Raw genomic sequence first — 15,554 nt, forward strand, 5'->3', positions numbered from 1 at the left:
CCATACTGCAGAACACGGAGAGAGAGTGAGAGAGGAGTCAATACAGATGTGAATAACAGGTCATGTCAGCAGAACACCATACTGCAGAACACAGAGAGAGAGAGAGAGAGAGAGAGAGAGAGAGAAGTCAATACAGCTGTGAATAACAGGTCATGTCAGCAGAACACCATACTGTAGAACACAGTGAGAGAGAGAGAGAGTCAATACAGATGTGAATAACAGGTCATGTCAGCAGAACACCATACTGCAGAACACAGAGAGAGAGTGAGAGAGGAGTCAATACAGATGTGAATAACAGGTCATGTCAGCAGAACACCATACTGCAGAACACACAGAGAGAGAGAGAGAGAGGAGTCAATACAGATGTGAATAACAGGTCATGTCAGCAGAACACCATACTGTAGAACACAGTGAGAGAGAGAGAGAGAGAGAGAGAGAGAGAGAGAGGAGTCAATACAGATGTGAATACCAGGTCATGTCAGCAGAACACCATACTGCAGAACACAGAGAGAGAGAGAGAGAGAGAGAGAGAGAGAGAGAGAGAGACAGAGAGAGAGAGGAGTCAATACAGATGTGAATAACAAGTCATGTCAGCAGAACACCATACTGCAGAACACAGGGCTACAGTGACAAGATCCTAATGTCAAAGGTAAGCTGGGAAGTCTCAGTGACTACTTGACATTACCAGGCAAATCTAAATGTTAAACTCACACACACAGACACACTAACAAAAAAAACATAACTCCTTTGACTTGGGTGTATAATCTTTCCACTGTGAGTGACGTGTTTTGATACATGTGGTGGTGGAATATGTCCATAAGCGGCAGGAGTGTTTTCAGGCAGGTAGTTTGCTCCCCCCCCTCCCTCCATTGTCCAAGAATAAGCCTGTTTATAGCACTCAGGGAATCCTAGAGACACGTACCGGTGTTGCCGGAGGTGGGCTCGATGATGGTGTCTCCAGGTTTGAGGATGCCAGCTCTCTCTGCATCCTCCACCATCCTCAGACTGATACGGTCCTTCACACTGCCCCCTGCATTGAAGAACTCACACTTGGCCACTACACACAGAGAGAAAGAGAGAGGATGTAAGGAAATGTTGAATCATCAAAATGTACTGCAGCTGCTTATATGATGATGTTATTGTGTACTTTAGATATACCACAGAGAAGACTTAACTTGTACACAGGGGGATTCTGTTTAACTGTAAAGCCCGTTAGCAATCCCAAGAAGTACAGTAGAAGTTGCCACAGACAAGGAGGATTATGGGAAGAGACAGAGCTGGCATGAGCCGATTTGGAAAAAATTCAGGTGGGGAAGTCATCCAAAGGTCCAGCGTTTCTCACTCACACGTACAATAGCCGATTGAATCTGTGCCAAACGGCCCTAAATCCACTGTGGACTAGTCAGCCAAAGAGTAAATCTGAATCACATGAAAATCCATGCAAGTGCCATGGAAACAGAACTTTTTGTCTCACTAAGCCATGGGAATCAAGCAGAGATTGACTTTAAACAATGAAGCCCGTAAAAAAATATATAAAATAAAATAACTCACTGGCGAGATATTTAGACTGAGGACCGTGACATGGTTCACATGCAGTGAACTCAAATAACACATGTGGATGGTGGTCCAAAACTGACCTACTATTAACTGCCTGGTATTACTGTGCTTCACCGGTCATTGGCCAACTGTACCAATCAGAGAAATGTACTGCCGGTTCAATCGCTGGTGCCGGGTAGAATACCCAGGCGTGGTCTTTAAAATTACCTGATGCTATAACAACAATAATCAACGCCATACAACACTCCTTCCGTGGCCTCCAACTGCTTTTAAATGCTAGTAAAACTAAGTGCTTGCTCCTCAACCGATCGCTGCCCGCACCCTCCCGCCTGACTAGCATCACTACTCTGGACGGTTCTGACTTCGAATATGTGGACATCTACAACTACCTAGGTGTCTGGTTAGACTGTAAACTCTCCTTCCAGACTCACATTAAGCATCTTCAATCCAAAATGAAATCTAGAATTGGCTTCCCATTTCGCAACAAAGCCTCCTTCACTCACGTCGCCAAACATACCCTCGTAAAACTGACCATCCTACCGATCTTTGACTTCGGTGATGTCATTTACAAAATAGCCCCAAACACTCTACTCAGCAAACTGGATGTTGTCTATCACAGTGCCATCTGTTTTATCACCAAAGCCTCATATACTATCCACCACTGCGACCTGTATGCTCTCGTTGGCTGGCCCTCACTACATATTCGTCACCAAACCCACTGGCACCAGGTCATCTATAAGTCCTTGCTAGGTAAAGCTCCGCCTTATCTCAGCTCACTGGTCACCATAGCAATGCCCACCCGTAGCACACGCTCCAGCAGGTATATCTCACTGGTCATCCCCAAAGCCAACACTTCCTTTGGTTGCTTTTCCTTCCAGTTCTCTGCTGCCAATGACTGGAACGAATTGCAAAAATCTCTGAAGCTGGAGTCTTATATCTCCCTCTCTAACTTTAAACATCAGCTGTCAGAGCAGCTTACCGATCACTGTACCTGTACACAGCCCATCTGTAAATAGCCCATCTGTAAATAGCACACCCGACTACCTCATCCCCATATTGTTATCTCTTGCTCTTTCGCACCCCAGTATCTCTACTTGCACCTCATCATCTGCACATCTGTCACTCCAGTATTAATGCTAAATTGTAATTATTTCACCTGTATGGCCTATTAATTGCCTACCTTCCTACTCTTCTACTTTTGCACACACTGTACATAGATTTTTCTATTTTTCTTTTGTGTTATTGACTGTACATTTGTTTATGTGCAACTCTGTGTTGTTGTTTTGTGTCGCACTGCTTTGCCTTATCTTGGCCAGGTCACAGTTGTAAATCAGAACTTGTTCTCAGCTGGCCTACCTGGTTAAATAAAAGGTGAAATAAATAAAAATAGATGGCAAGAACATTTCCCCCAGAATCCACATCCGGACTTCCCAAAACATCCCAAAGCTGGTAACTGACAATTCAGCCTAGTGACACCTGATACAAGACCTAGTCCCTCTCCGGCCCCCCTTCCTCCCCACCTTGTAGCCCTCAGAAAGGTTACTTATTCCCTCAGAACAGAGGGACTTTCAGGTGGCCAAACCCACTCCACCCAGAGTGATACCTGAGACAAGACCCCTACAATCATACAGTGGAGCCTCGCAGACTAATGAGGGGAAAGGAGGCTGTTGACTTTACAATAATAGCAGTATTCATAGCAAGCGGGGCCTGTAGGAAACCAGTCCGACTGACTAACTGTACTACAGGAGGGGTCTAATACAGAGACTAACTGTACTACAGGAGGAGTCTGAAGAACTTCTCCCCCACTCTTCTATGGTCTATTTCATTCTCCCTCACTTCCAATTTAACCCAGTCTCCATGTCATCGCCACATACAGTGGGGCAAAAAAGTATTTAGTCAGCCACCAATTGTGCAAGTTCTCCCACTTAAAAAGATGAGGCCTGTAATTTTCATCATAGGTACACTACAACTGTGACAGACAACATGAGAAAAAGAAATCCAGAAAAATCCCATTGTAGGATTTTTAATGAATTTATTTGCAAATTATGGTGGAAAATAAGTATTTGGTCAATAACAAAAGTTTCTCAATACTTCGTTATATACCCATTGTTGGCAATGACAGAGGTCAAAGGTTTTCTGTAAGTCTTCAGACACTGTTGCTGGTATTTTGGCCCATTCCTCCATGCAGATCTCCTCTAGAGCAGTGATGTTTTGGGGCTGTTGCTGGGCAACACGGACTTTCAACTCCCTCCAAAGATTTTCTATGGGGTTGAGATCTGGAGACTGGCTAGGCCACTCCAGGACCTTGAAATGCTTCTTACGAAGCCACTCCTTCGTTACCCGGGCGGTGTGTTTGGGAATATATTGTCATGCTGAAAGACCCAGCCACGTTTCATCTTCAATGCCTTTGCTGATGGAAGGAGGTTTTCACTCAAAATCTCACGATACATGGCCCCATTCATTCTTTCCTTTACACGGATCAGTCGTCCTGGTCCCTTTGCAGAAAAACAGCCCCAAAGCATGACGTTTCCACCCCCATGCTTCACAGTAGGTATGACGTTCTTTGGATGCAACTCAGCATTCTTTGTCCTCCAAACACGACGCGTTGAGTTTTTACCAAAAAGTTATATTTTGGTTTCATCTTCTTCTGGATCATCCAAATGCTCTCTAGCAAACTTCAGACAGGCCTGGACATGTACTGGCTTAAGCAGGGGGACACGTCTGGTACTGCAGGATTTGAGTCCCTGGCAGCGTAGTTAGTTACTGATGGTAGGCTTTGTTACTTTGGTCCCAGCTCTCTGCAGGTCATTCACTAGGTCCCCCCGTGTGGTTCTGGGATTTTTGCTCACCGTTCTTGTGATCATTTTGACCCCACGGGGTGAGATCTTGCGTGGAGCCCCAGATCGAGGGAGATTATCAGTGGTCTTGTATGTCTTCCATTTCCTAATAATTGCTCCCACTGTTGATTTCTTCAAACCAAGCTGCTTACCTTTTGCAGATTCAGTCTTCCCAGCCTGGTGCAGGTCTACAATTTTGTTTCTGGTGTCCTTTGACAGCTCTTTGGTCTTGGCCATAGTGGAGTTTGGAGTGTGAATGTTTGAGGTTGTGGACAGGATACTTATTTTCCACCATAACTTGCAAATAAATTCATTAAAAATCCTACAATGTGATTTTCTGGAGAAAAAAAATAATCTAATTTTGTCTGTCATAGTTGAAGTGTACCTATGATAAATGACAGGCTTCTCGTCTTTTTAAGTGGGAGAACTTGCACAATTGGTGGCTGACTAAATACTTTTTTGCCCCACTGCATCTGCTACTTTCTCCTCCTTCTCCTCTTAATGTTTCCTTCCACCATCGCCCTCCTCCCACTGCCATGTCCTCTACCACTGGAAGGATGGATTATTGCTTAAAAAAAAGAAATAGCTGTAGGGAAGACAGCTAAATCAGCAGTTTTGGGAGTAGTGAACTAAATGTAGTTCAACTAGAAATGTAACTACATTTTACAGTAGCTTGGTGGTAGTTCAACTAATTTAAAATCTAGATAGCGTAGAGTCTTTGTAGCAGTGTAGCCAACTTCTGGAACTACACAAAATATGGTTGAAGTAGACAAGAATTTCCTTTCTTTTTCAGCATCAGTCCTGCCTGACTCACACTTGAAACATTGTTTTTGTGTTTAATAGGATAAATGACATATTCTGTTAACACAAACAAGGATATTCAAATACAGACGGCCTTTCTCTGGTTGTCTTTAGGCTCAGCGGGTGTCATGCCCTTTGACTGTATGTGTGTAAATACTCACAGAGTTCACACTTGAGGCCGAAGGCTTTGGGTATCTTGTTCATGCGGACCAAAGGTGTGTCTCCAATCCTCCTGAGGATGTTGGGTAGAATTCTGGGGGCTTCGGTCCTGAGAGGTAAGGATGGGATGGAGACTCAGTTAAGGAGAGCAATCTATATAAACCATGATCATTCACAAATTAGAGAAAAAGAGAAAAAAGAAAGCAAACTCCCTTTTATGGGTACGTTCGCGCCAAAGTATTGAAAGTTGTTTCATATGTGAGCTGGAAACTTGTGTAACTTGGCTACTTTTGTACCCTCAGTACGATATGGTCTTTGGGACATCGAGAGTTTTTCGCAACATGGTAGCCTCTGGATTCGTTCTGGTAGTGAGACATAAACAAAGCCTTTACCAAGCCGCACAGAGTTATTGATGCTATATTGAACTTATATAACAACTTAAATTGATCGAATGGAGAGATTACTGTCAAAACAGCAAGACCGTTCCAGATAAATGCCGGACACTCAGCATGAGCGTACCACATGCACACACCCTTACCCCCTAGGCCAAAATGTCAGAAGTTTTCATTTCAGTGTTCCTCAAAACAATGGGAAATTGTCAAGTCATGGTGAAACACCAAATTCCTTGCCCAACCCTTCCCGCTCACACGGTGTTCATACAAAGGTCCCAAGTCAGAAAGACCAGCCCCACAGGCTTTGGTCCTCTTTGTGCTTCTGGCTCTATCAGGTGTGTCAATATGCAGGAAAATGGAGCCTGGCTAAATGGCAAGCCAAAATCCTGCTTTTAAGTTGCTGCTCAAAAACAAATATATTGGTTCTTTTCTCTCCATGCTAGTGAAGCAAGCAGGTGACTGACTATATCTTAGCAACGGGAAATAGTGGGGGGAATTAGCAAGGGAAATGAGTGGACTATGTAAACTAGAGGTGTTTGAAGAGCAGGGAGGATAAGCAGAGTATGTGGAAATGCTGCAGATCTATTTCCGTCATGTTCATGGGGTGGAGAAATGAATGATCACTGACCACAAACATCCATCAGCTCTCTCTACAATAAAAAGGCTGGGAAACATGCAAATCCTGTTCGTGATAAGTGTGTGTGTGACTCACTTTGCAGAGTGGCAGTGAGGGGACTCGGCAGAGGACATGCCCAATTTCCAGGTGCATCTACTGGGCAGATCAGGACGGATCCACTGCCTCTCCTCAGTGCCCGTGACTGTGTTCTCCAGGTCGTTCTCCCCCTCCTCCCCATTCACTTGGGCCAATCCATTCATGTTGAACAACCCCATGTTCTCCATTGCTTCTCCATTGACCTTGGACCCCCCATTCAAAATGGCGGCGTCTCCGTTGGCCTTGGTAGCGTTGTTGTGAAGCATAGCTGCGTGGGGGCAGACGGAGGACACAGGGCGCACAGAGTCTATGCTGGAGGGAACCAAAGGCATGGCTCACCTAAGAGAGAGGGTGAGATAGAGAATGAGTGAGTCCGACAAACAAACAGTAGCTGACAGATACAAATTCCTTTAGTAAAATGTACCAGCGTAGGCTAGGGAATCCTTCTCAACTAATAACAGAACACATTCACATACATATGGAGGTTACATTCAGTTGATTTATACATCATTACATAACGGTGAAAACAGGACACGTTCAGGTGAATACTGCCAGGGAGAACATAATACTCCCCCCACAGGCCAATACACTCCACAGATTTTCACATGGGTATCCTATATAGGTTACACAGTGTAGACACTAGTGTAAATCACTCAGCGCAAGAGAAACGTCACATCAGTCTATGCAGTGTGTTGCGTCTGTGAGGACAACAGTGGCACTAAAGGGGTTTGGTTTAAAAAGAAGAAGTAGCCTACCAAAGCTGCTGAACAGTTGAGTTGTTAGCAAACAGAACACAGCTGCTTCTCCTCTACCTGGCTGAGCATTCCCACTACTCTATGCCACATATTCCTTGCGAGCTCCTCACCAAGGCCACCAAAATATGGCGGTTGTATAACATAGCCTAGCCCTAACACTAACATAGCCGAGCCCTAACATAGCCGAGTCAACCCTGGTGTGAGCCTAATATTTACACGTCCAAAAATTGTCATCAGTAACGTAACTTTTGGATTACCCAAACTCCGTAACATAATTATGATTAATTTGTTACTTTTGTTTTACATTCCCCTTAAGGAAGCTTTACAAGAAGACAAAAAATATCCATCAAATGCATTTGGTGTCATCAAAGAGGCCTCGGACTTGTAGCCAGACTGGGTCTGTCGGGAAAAAAAAAAAACTTAGACTTACGCCTATTTTCAATGCTGAATTGAATGCCATTGAGAAAACAGAAAGGTGTGATTGTATATCTTTTCACAAACGTCCATGATGAATGTAAAAGTAACTGATAAGCCTACATGTAATCAGTTACCCCCCAACCCTAGCTAACACACACACACACACACACACGTCTGTATGCATTAACTCTACAACCAGCTGTTAAGAGTGTTTAGGGAAAGGAACACAAACACACGTGGCCGGCACACACGATTGGCTGGTTAGCCTACATGATGAATATGTAGACCAGCCCACACAGACAATAACAGCATAAGGTGCAACAGTGTTAAAGACTGAGTACTTTAGAATGAGGCAGCAGTGTTAACCTCTTCCAAGACTGAGTACTTTAGAATGAGGCAGCAGTGTTAACCTCTTCCAAGACTGAGTACTTTAGAATGAGGCAGCAGTGTTAACCTCTTCCAAGACTGAGTACTTTAGAATGAGGCAGCAGTGTTAACCTCTTCCAAGACTGAGTACTTTAGAATGAGGCAGCAGTGTTAACCTCTTCCAAGACTGAGTACTTTAGAATGAGGCAGCAGTGTTAACCTCTTCCAAGACTGAGTACTTTAGAATGAGGCAGCAGTGTTAACCTCTTCCAAGACTGAGTACTTTAGAATGAGGCAGCAGTGTTAACCTCTTCCAAGACTGAGTACTTTAGAATGAGGCAGCAGTGTTAACCTCTTCCAAGACTGAGTACTTTAGAATGAGGCAGCAGTGTTAACCTCTTCCAAGACTGAGTACTTTAGAATGAGGCAGCAGTGTTAACCTCTTCCAAGACTGAGTACTTTAGAATGAGGCAGCAGTGTTAACCTCTTCCAAGACTGAGTACTTTAGAATGAGGCAGCAGTGTTAACCTCTTCCAAGACTGAGTACTTTAGAATGAGGCAGCAGTGTTAACCTCTTCCAAGACTGAGTACTTTAGAATGAGGCAGCAGTGAACACTCAGAGAAAAAATAAACTTTGGTTACTTCAGTTACAGCCACAGCAACACCACACAATCTTCTACTACAGCTACTATTAATAGGTGCACTCTTTTGATGACATCAATAAAGCTGAGATGTGGGTGTTTGACCCTGCAACACGACACCAGCAACAGCTGGCGTCTGTGTGCTGTAACAGATACTGACTGAGTGGGTGAACAGTCTGCAGAAACAGATACTGTCCATTCCAACGTGTGTAAGGTAATTTGAAAATGTTATGGAGTTTAGAGGGAATGCTTGAGACTTAAACATTTGCTGGATTTGCCTGAACAGCCAACCATTGTGTGCTGATGGAAGGGGTAGGCTTGAGGCGTTGATAATTCACTAGTGTATCAAATACAAAACTAACAAATGACCCATGTGTGCAAAAGGGTGCTCACTCACGCTTCAGAGTTCACGTAACAGACACATCTCAACATTAATTGTGAATCAGGCCGTTATAGTCAAATTACCTGGTTGAGAGAATTCCAAGAGTGTGCATACAAAGTATTCAGACCCCTTCCCATTTTGTTGCGTTACAGCCATATTCAAAAAAAAACATTCATTCTTTTACCCCTTCATCTACACACAATACACCATTATGACAAAGCAAAAAAAAAACTGAAATACCTTATATACTTAAGAATTCAGACACTTTGCTATGAGACTATAAATTGAGATCAGGTGCATCCTGTTTCCATTGATCATCCTTGAGATGTTTCTACAACTTGGAGTCCACCTGTAGTAAATTCAATTGATTGGACATGATTTGGAAAGGCACACACACACACACACACACACACACACACACACATCTATATAAAGTTCCCACAGTTGACAGTGAATGTCAGAGCAAAAACCAAGCCATGAGGTCGAAGTAATTGTCCGTAGAGCTCCGACACAGGATTGTGTCGAGACACAGATCAAGGGAAGGGTACCAAAACATTTATGCAGAATTGAAGGTCCCCAAGAACACAGTGGCCTCCATCATTCTTAAATGGAAGACATTTGGAAGCACCAAGACTCTTCCTACAGCTGGCCACCCAGCCACATTGAGCAATCGGGGGAGAAGGGCTTGGTCAGGGAGGTGATCAAGAATCCGATGGTCACTGTGACAGAGTTCCTCTGTGGAGATGGGAGAACCTTTCAGGAGGATAACCATCTCTGCAGCACTCCACCAATCATGCCTTTATGGTAGAGTGGCCAGACAGCAGCCCGTCAGTAAAAGGCACATGACAGACCACGTGGAGTTTGCCAAAAGGCACCTAAAGACTCCCAGGCCATGAGAACCAAGATTCTCTGGTCTGATGGAAACAAGATTGAACTCTTTGGCCTGAATGCCAAGCGTCACATCTGGAGGAAACCTGGCACCATCCCTATGGTGAAGCATGGTGGTGGCAGCATCATACGGTGGAGATGTTTCTTAGCAGCAGTGACTGGGAGACTAGTCAGGATCGAGGGAAAGACGAACAGATCAAAGTACAGAGAGTTCATTGATGAAGTCCTGAGCGCTCTGGAGCAGGTTCCCACACTGGGGGGGAAGGTTCACCTTCCAGCAGGACAACGACCCTAAGCACACAGCCAAGACAACGCAGGAGTCTTGGCTGTCTCTGAATGTCCTTGAGTGGCCCAGCCAGAGCCCGGACTTGAACCCGATCTAACATCTCTGGATGACCTGAAAATAGCTGTGCAGCAACGTTCCCCATCCAACCTGACAGAGCTTGAGATTATCTGCTGGGAGGAATGAGAGGAACTCCCCAAATACTGGTGTGCCAAGCTTGTAGTGTCATACCCAAGAATCAAGGCTGTAATCTCTGCCAAATGTGTTTCAACAAAGTAAATGTGACATGTTTTTATTTTTAATACATTTGCTAAAATTTCTAAACCTGTTCTTCCATTGAGATAAAAATGCAAGTCTATGCATTTTGCCATGGTTATTGCATTGATCCTCTGCTCAAACATTAACAAAATCCATGTGCACTGGATGCCCGTCTTTTGGAAATCAACTCTCCCGACTGTCTAGCTTTCATTTAATTGTTAGTTCTCAAAAGATGGTATATAGAAAAATAATTGAAATTCAAGATTGGGGAAGTAGATATATGGCTTCATTTCCAGGGTCAGATTAACTGCTAGCATGCTAACCGTTCCTGTCGACTTCCAGTCATTGCACTAACTACCTCTAAATTTCATCATACTGGATGAAGAGACATGAAACGGTATCCAAGATTGTATTCTGTTGCAGCTAGCAATACTCATTAAATATTCATTTTCACACTCATATTTTTTTAAATTATATATATAATTAAATTAATAATAATTATGCATTTCTAGGGTACTACAAAAAAACAGATACAAAAATCAGACCCCGTTCAGTACCCCAGCTCCGGACTACAGTTTGAAAACCCCGGAGCTAGATGACCCTAGCTAGCTAAGTTATCAGCCAGATTCGTGTCTGAATTTGAATTATTTGGACTATAATGCAGTTGATTGGTGACAATGGTAGGAACATATATTCAGCATTATATTCAAGGGAGCATTATAATATGACTATAACCCAAAATACATTTAGAATGGCAGGAATATTTAGACTGCAGAGTAGAGTGCAGTACAGTACTTTTATTTACTGTATTGTACTGTGTTCTACTCATCATACAGTACTCTACTCAGTACTGTGCTGTGCTCTACTGTGCCGTGCTCTACTGTGCTCTACTGTGCTGTGCTCTACTGTGCTCTACTGTGCTCTACTGTGCTGTGCTCTACTGTGCTGTACTATCCAAAACTTGTGAAACATAGGTTCAGATTTGGTCCATTTGGTCCATCTGTGGACATTAACATCAACGCCAGGGTGGACTGACCAAATTTCAAACACTTTTCAACATCCATGGATGTCTGGTGTCGGTCGGTGAGGATGGTGGTTACAGTACATGGAAAGAGGGGGCTCATGGGTAGATGTCAGTAAGAGCTGATGTTAACTGGAGAGTGAGCGAGAAGTTGTCTAGACACAGACGTTTTTAAAAACTCTTGTTTTGACCACCAGACAGAAAGACAAATAAAACAGTATTGAGCTGAACATAACAGTATGCCAGTGGAAGGGAGGACAGCAGCATGTGACCCAACTGTGGTTTGTGACTATCATGGATTTCCCATTGTTGCCATTTCATTTGCAGTAATTCCATGTCCAATTTGGTAAAGCAATTACGAGTTTCATTCACTTTATTCATAAACCAAATGGATGTCAGTAAATTCACTATAACTACTTGGTTGCTCTACCATTATTTGTTACTTTCATTATCCTGCCACCTCATGAGAGAAATGAGAAAATAAAGTTCATAGTAAAGGAATTACAAGGCAATATTTCTTAAACTTACAGATGGTAAACAATTTATCCAAAATAAAAAAAGAAGTGAATATTATATGGCAGGGGTCTTCAGATCAGCATTGTGTTTTGATGCATTTCTGATACCTCTTAAGATTCTGGAAGATGTTTTCTAAAACCTGTTTATCCAGAAATCAAAGCCTTTACTTATGTAAAAAACAATTTAAATGTGTTTTTTAATGTATCCATTTCTTAATTCTCCCAAAATATAAATTTAGCATTCATTTGACACCCAATTTGATATGCTCTTAAGAAATTCATGTTGGTGCTTATGGGTCCTTCTCAATGGAAATGCCCTGGATGTAAAACTGAGCCGGATATAAATGAGCTGGATGCTATCTCTACTGGATGTAACATCCACCTCAGTGTTACAGCACCTACTGCAAAGAGGCTAAACCAGGACACACTGGTCTTACATCAGTCTACGCAGTGGGAATTAAGCCACGTCATTTCCCCTCCCCCATACAATATTAAACTCGCAAACGTAAAATGTTTCGCAATTACAGGCTACACTATCTAGTATTGATTGAATACTATACATATGTATGGTTCTAGTTATTGATTATATGGAGTCAATCTAGTCAAGTGTCAGTCATATATTCAGCATTAGTGGATAGAGTAGACGACACAGACAAGCCTGTGCTGCCAAATAGATAAACACTCTTTAGTTAACAAGTTAATAACTTTTTTTGCTACTATTATGATCGTTCAAAACGATATTCCCATTCGGGTCTAGTTTTTTTCCGAGTTCCCGGTTATCTTGAACGAGATCCCAGTTGCTTTGAATGCGGCATCCTTGTCGGTGCAACACTCCGTGACGTTTTTTGTATTTCATCATGCTTGTTCATGTCACTCACTAGCTTTACATGCTCTAGTCTCTTTACGCAACTCGACACCACACATGCAACGAATACTAGTTTTAAAAATAACATAGTAATACATTTTAAAAAGCAGGAATGAGAGGGCGCTAGTATTGTTCAAGCGCCGCACATGGGTGATGGAGGCTCTGGATCAGGGCAGGAAAACTAGGAATGATATCTATATTAAATCTAGTTATTTTGAAGTAGTTAACATTGTCCACTCACCTTTGAGTTAATTAAGGTAGTGGCGATGGACCAGTGCGTGATCCAATTTCAAAAATGATCTTTCGTAGATTGCGACTATACTAGTTTACCCAGAAGCTCATGCTTTAAAGCGCGACAACACGGCCCAATCTGATTCGAGCATCCTTGTTTGGTGTGTACGTTCATTGGCTACAGTGGGGGTGTTATTTTGTCTTGCTCCTCCAATCAGAGCTTACACATTTGTCGGGCCTTCGTTTCGAATGTCCTGCACTTATGGAAACAAAAGGCTCAGAAAGTAGCCAGCCCCCTTGTAGATATACTTCCACAAGATAAACAATAATGTTGGTATTTAAACGTTTGGATATTTCCCCTGAGAAAAGTTTTGCTCAACCTTGAAAATGAGCACAACACGGTGTGCAAACAGAATTGTATAAAAGGTGTGCAAGACGATTGCTAATGAACAGGCCTACTTAAGTGAAAAAGCACAAACAATTTATTTTTTCTTAAAGCAGACCAGCACACCCTGTTCCAGTTCACCTTTCCAGTCTATTAATCTGGGAGGCCAATCTGAGGTATTAGTTTTACAATGACTAACAACCACTCAATACCAGATGTTGCTGTTCCAACTTCTCAAACAGCTCTAACATTAAACCTGTGCTTATAAGATCCCTTCTTCACATCCAGATTTCTCTATTCTTCCCACGTGTGCTCTGTTCTTTCATGGTGTTACACCATCTACTCATCAAGCTTTGATTATTTTAATGAGCTGTGTAGTGCTGAGGTTTGACACATCTGCATCTGGTGTAAAGAACGACAAGACCAGGGTTCGCCAAACCGCTTCCTGGAGAGCTATCCTCATGTAGGTTCACTCCCCAGTTGTAACTTACTGTACTTGATTCAGCTTATCACCTAAATATTAGAATCAGGGTTGAAGCAAAAACCTACAGGATGGTAGCTCTCCAGGAACAGGGTTGGAAAACCCTATACTAGAAAGTTTCCCAACAAGTTAATACATCAGTTCTTCAGCACAAAAAGACAAAAAAACAATTACCGGCCTAATAATGCACTTCTTTGCTCTTCCCTAAACTTGCAGGCCTATGTAGACATTCATGTCTGAACACACAGATCAGATAGGTGAATAAAGTTGTGGATATACATAGCCTACGCAGCGAAATGGAATAGACCATCTTGAAACACAAAATTGTGAAAACCAACCATATAATCGTACCCTCTGAAGCTATTGCAATCTAAGTCAACAGGATTCTTTGGGAGTGTCAACTTGATTGGCAAAAACATCCTCTGGCATTCACCCTAGGTGTTCCAGTAGCTCTCAAGATAAAGGAGTGATAAGTAAACTTGCAAACATGACCATTATGTAGGTCACAGGTGTTAAACTCATTCCATGAAGGACCTTTGTGGGTTTTCACTCCCTTGTACTTGATTAATTAAGGTCACTAATTAGTAAGGAATTCCCCACACCTGGTTGTCTAGGGCTCGACTGAAATGAAAAACCAAAAACCTGCAGACACTAGGCCCTCCACGGAATGATTTGGACAGCCCTGATGTAGGCCTACCTGTTACCAAACTTGTCAACCACCATGTACAGTATCTGCTATTATATGGTTATTTTTAGAGAGTGATAAATTGATGGGATAGTGTCATAAGTGCAGTCTTTTGTAAAGCTGAAAGCATGTAGTCCAACACACACAGAATTTGCATTCACATTGTCACTTTCTATATGAAATACTGCATCTGGGGCAGGTGATGCCATGTTATCCCTATTCTCAGCTTTGGCACTGACTGTGTCATTCTGAATGGAAACAACTCGCTGAAAACAGAGGTTGTACATGCAATCAATAACATATACTTGTAGCCATAATCCAAACAGGCAAGTGTAGGCATGGGAAACTAGAGAAACTTTTATATGGACCCATTCCAAAGTCAGAATCACAGCTAATTGGTTTAAGAGAATCCTTCAAATAAATCTATGCTAACTATCTTTTTGAGCCAAGTGAACACAGCATGTTCTGAGTGAGAAATCAGCTGAGGTACTGGGAATCAGACAGGGAGCAGTCTACGGGAAATATTTATCTTCCCTAAGCCCAGCCTGAAGCAAAAGTAACAAGTTACTAATTGCGGGACACTATAAAAACATGGACCAGTTGGAAGAAATGTGTAGATAAGTGTTCTACACCAACACGGTTTACACAAAGCACAAAGAAAAAGTCAACATATTGAGAAGAATTGCCTGCAATTAGATAAAATACAGGGTGAAGGAGCACCAGAAAAGTGTATTTTAAAGATTGAAATGTAGCCACTTGTGAAGCTCATCTCCTGAAGAAGCACTCTTTTCTTCCTATTCCATGAAATGTTATCTGGGTTTTTTTTTCCCTTCTCTTCCTAGTGATACTGGTGCTCCCAAATAAAAATTCCAGGCAGCAGTAAAATATTTAAGCATATACGACAAATGGTAGCGCCCTGTAAA

The 15,554-nt window shown here is 42.6% G+C and overlaps 1 protein-coding gene across 1 annotated transcript in view; it reads right to left on the minus strand.

Annotated features, from left to right (window-relative positions):
• LOC118374699 (cystathionine beta-synthase-like) overlaps positions 1-13,231 on the minus strand; it is a 33,762-nt gene extending 20,531 nt beyond the window's left edge. Inside the window, exons 1-4 of the mRNA XM_052493283.1 lie at positions 13,091-13,231; positions 6,459-6,797; positions 5,357-5,463; positions 923-1,057 (exon numbers count right to left, since the gene is read on the minus strand). Of these exons, the coding sequence (XP_052349243.1) occupies positions 923-1,057; positions 5,357-5,463; positions 6,459-6,790 (574 nt within the window). The 5' untranslated portion in view covers positions 6,791-6,797; positions 13,091-13,231. The remainder of the gene's footprint in view (positions 1-922; positions 1,058-5,356; positions 5,464-6,458; positions 6,798-13,090) is intronic.
• Between the last annotated feature and the right edge of the window lie 2,323 nt (positions 13,232-15,554).

Source organism: Oncorhynchus keta, chromosome 34 (genome assembly GCF_023373465.1).
Source record: "Oncorhynchus keta strain PuntledgeMale-10-30-2019 chromosome 34, Oket_V2, whole genome shotgun sequence".
NCBI lineage: Eukaryota > Metazoa > Chordata > Actinopteri > Salmoniformes > Salmonidae > Oncorhynchus > Oncorhynchus keta.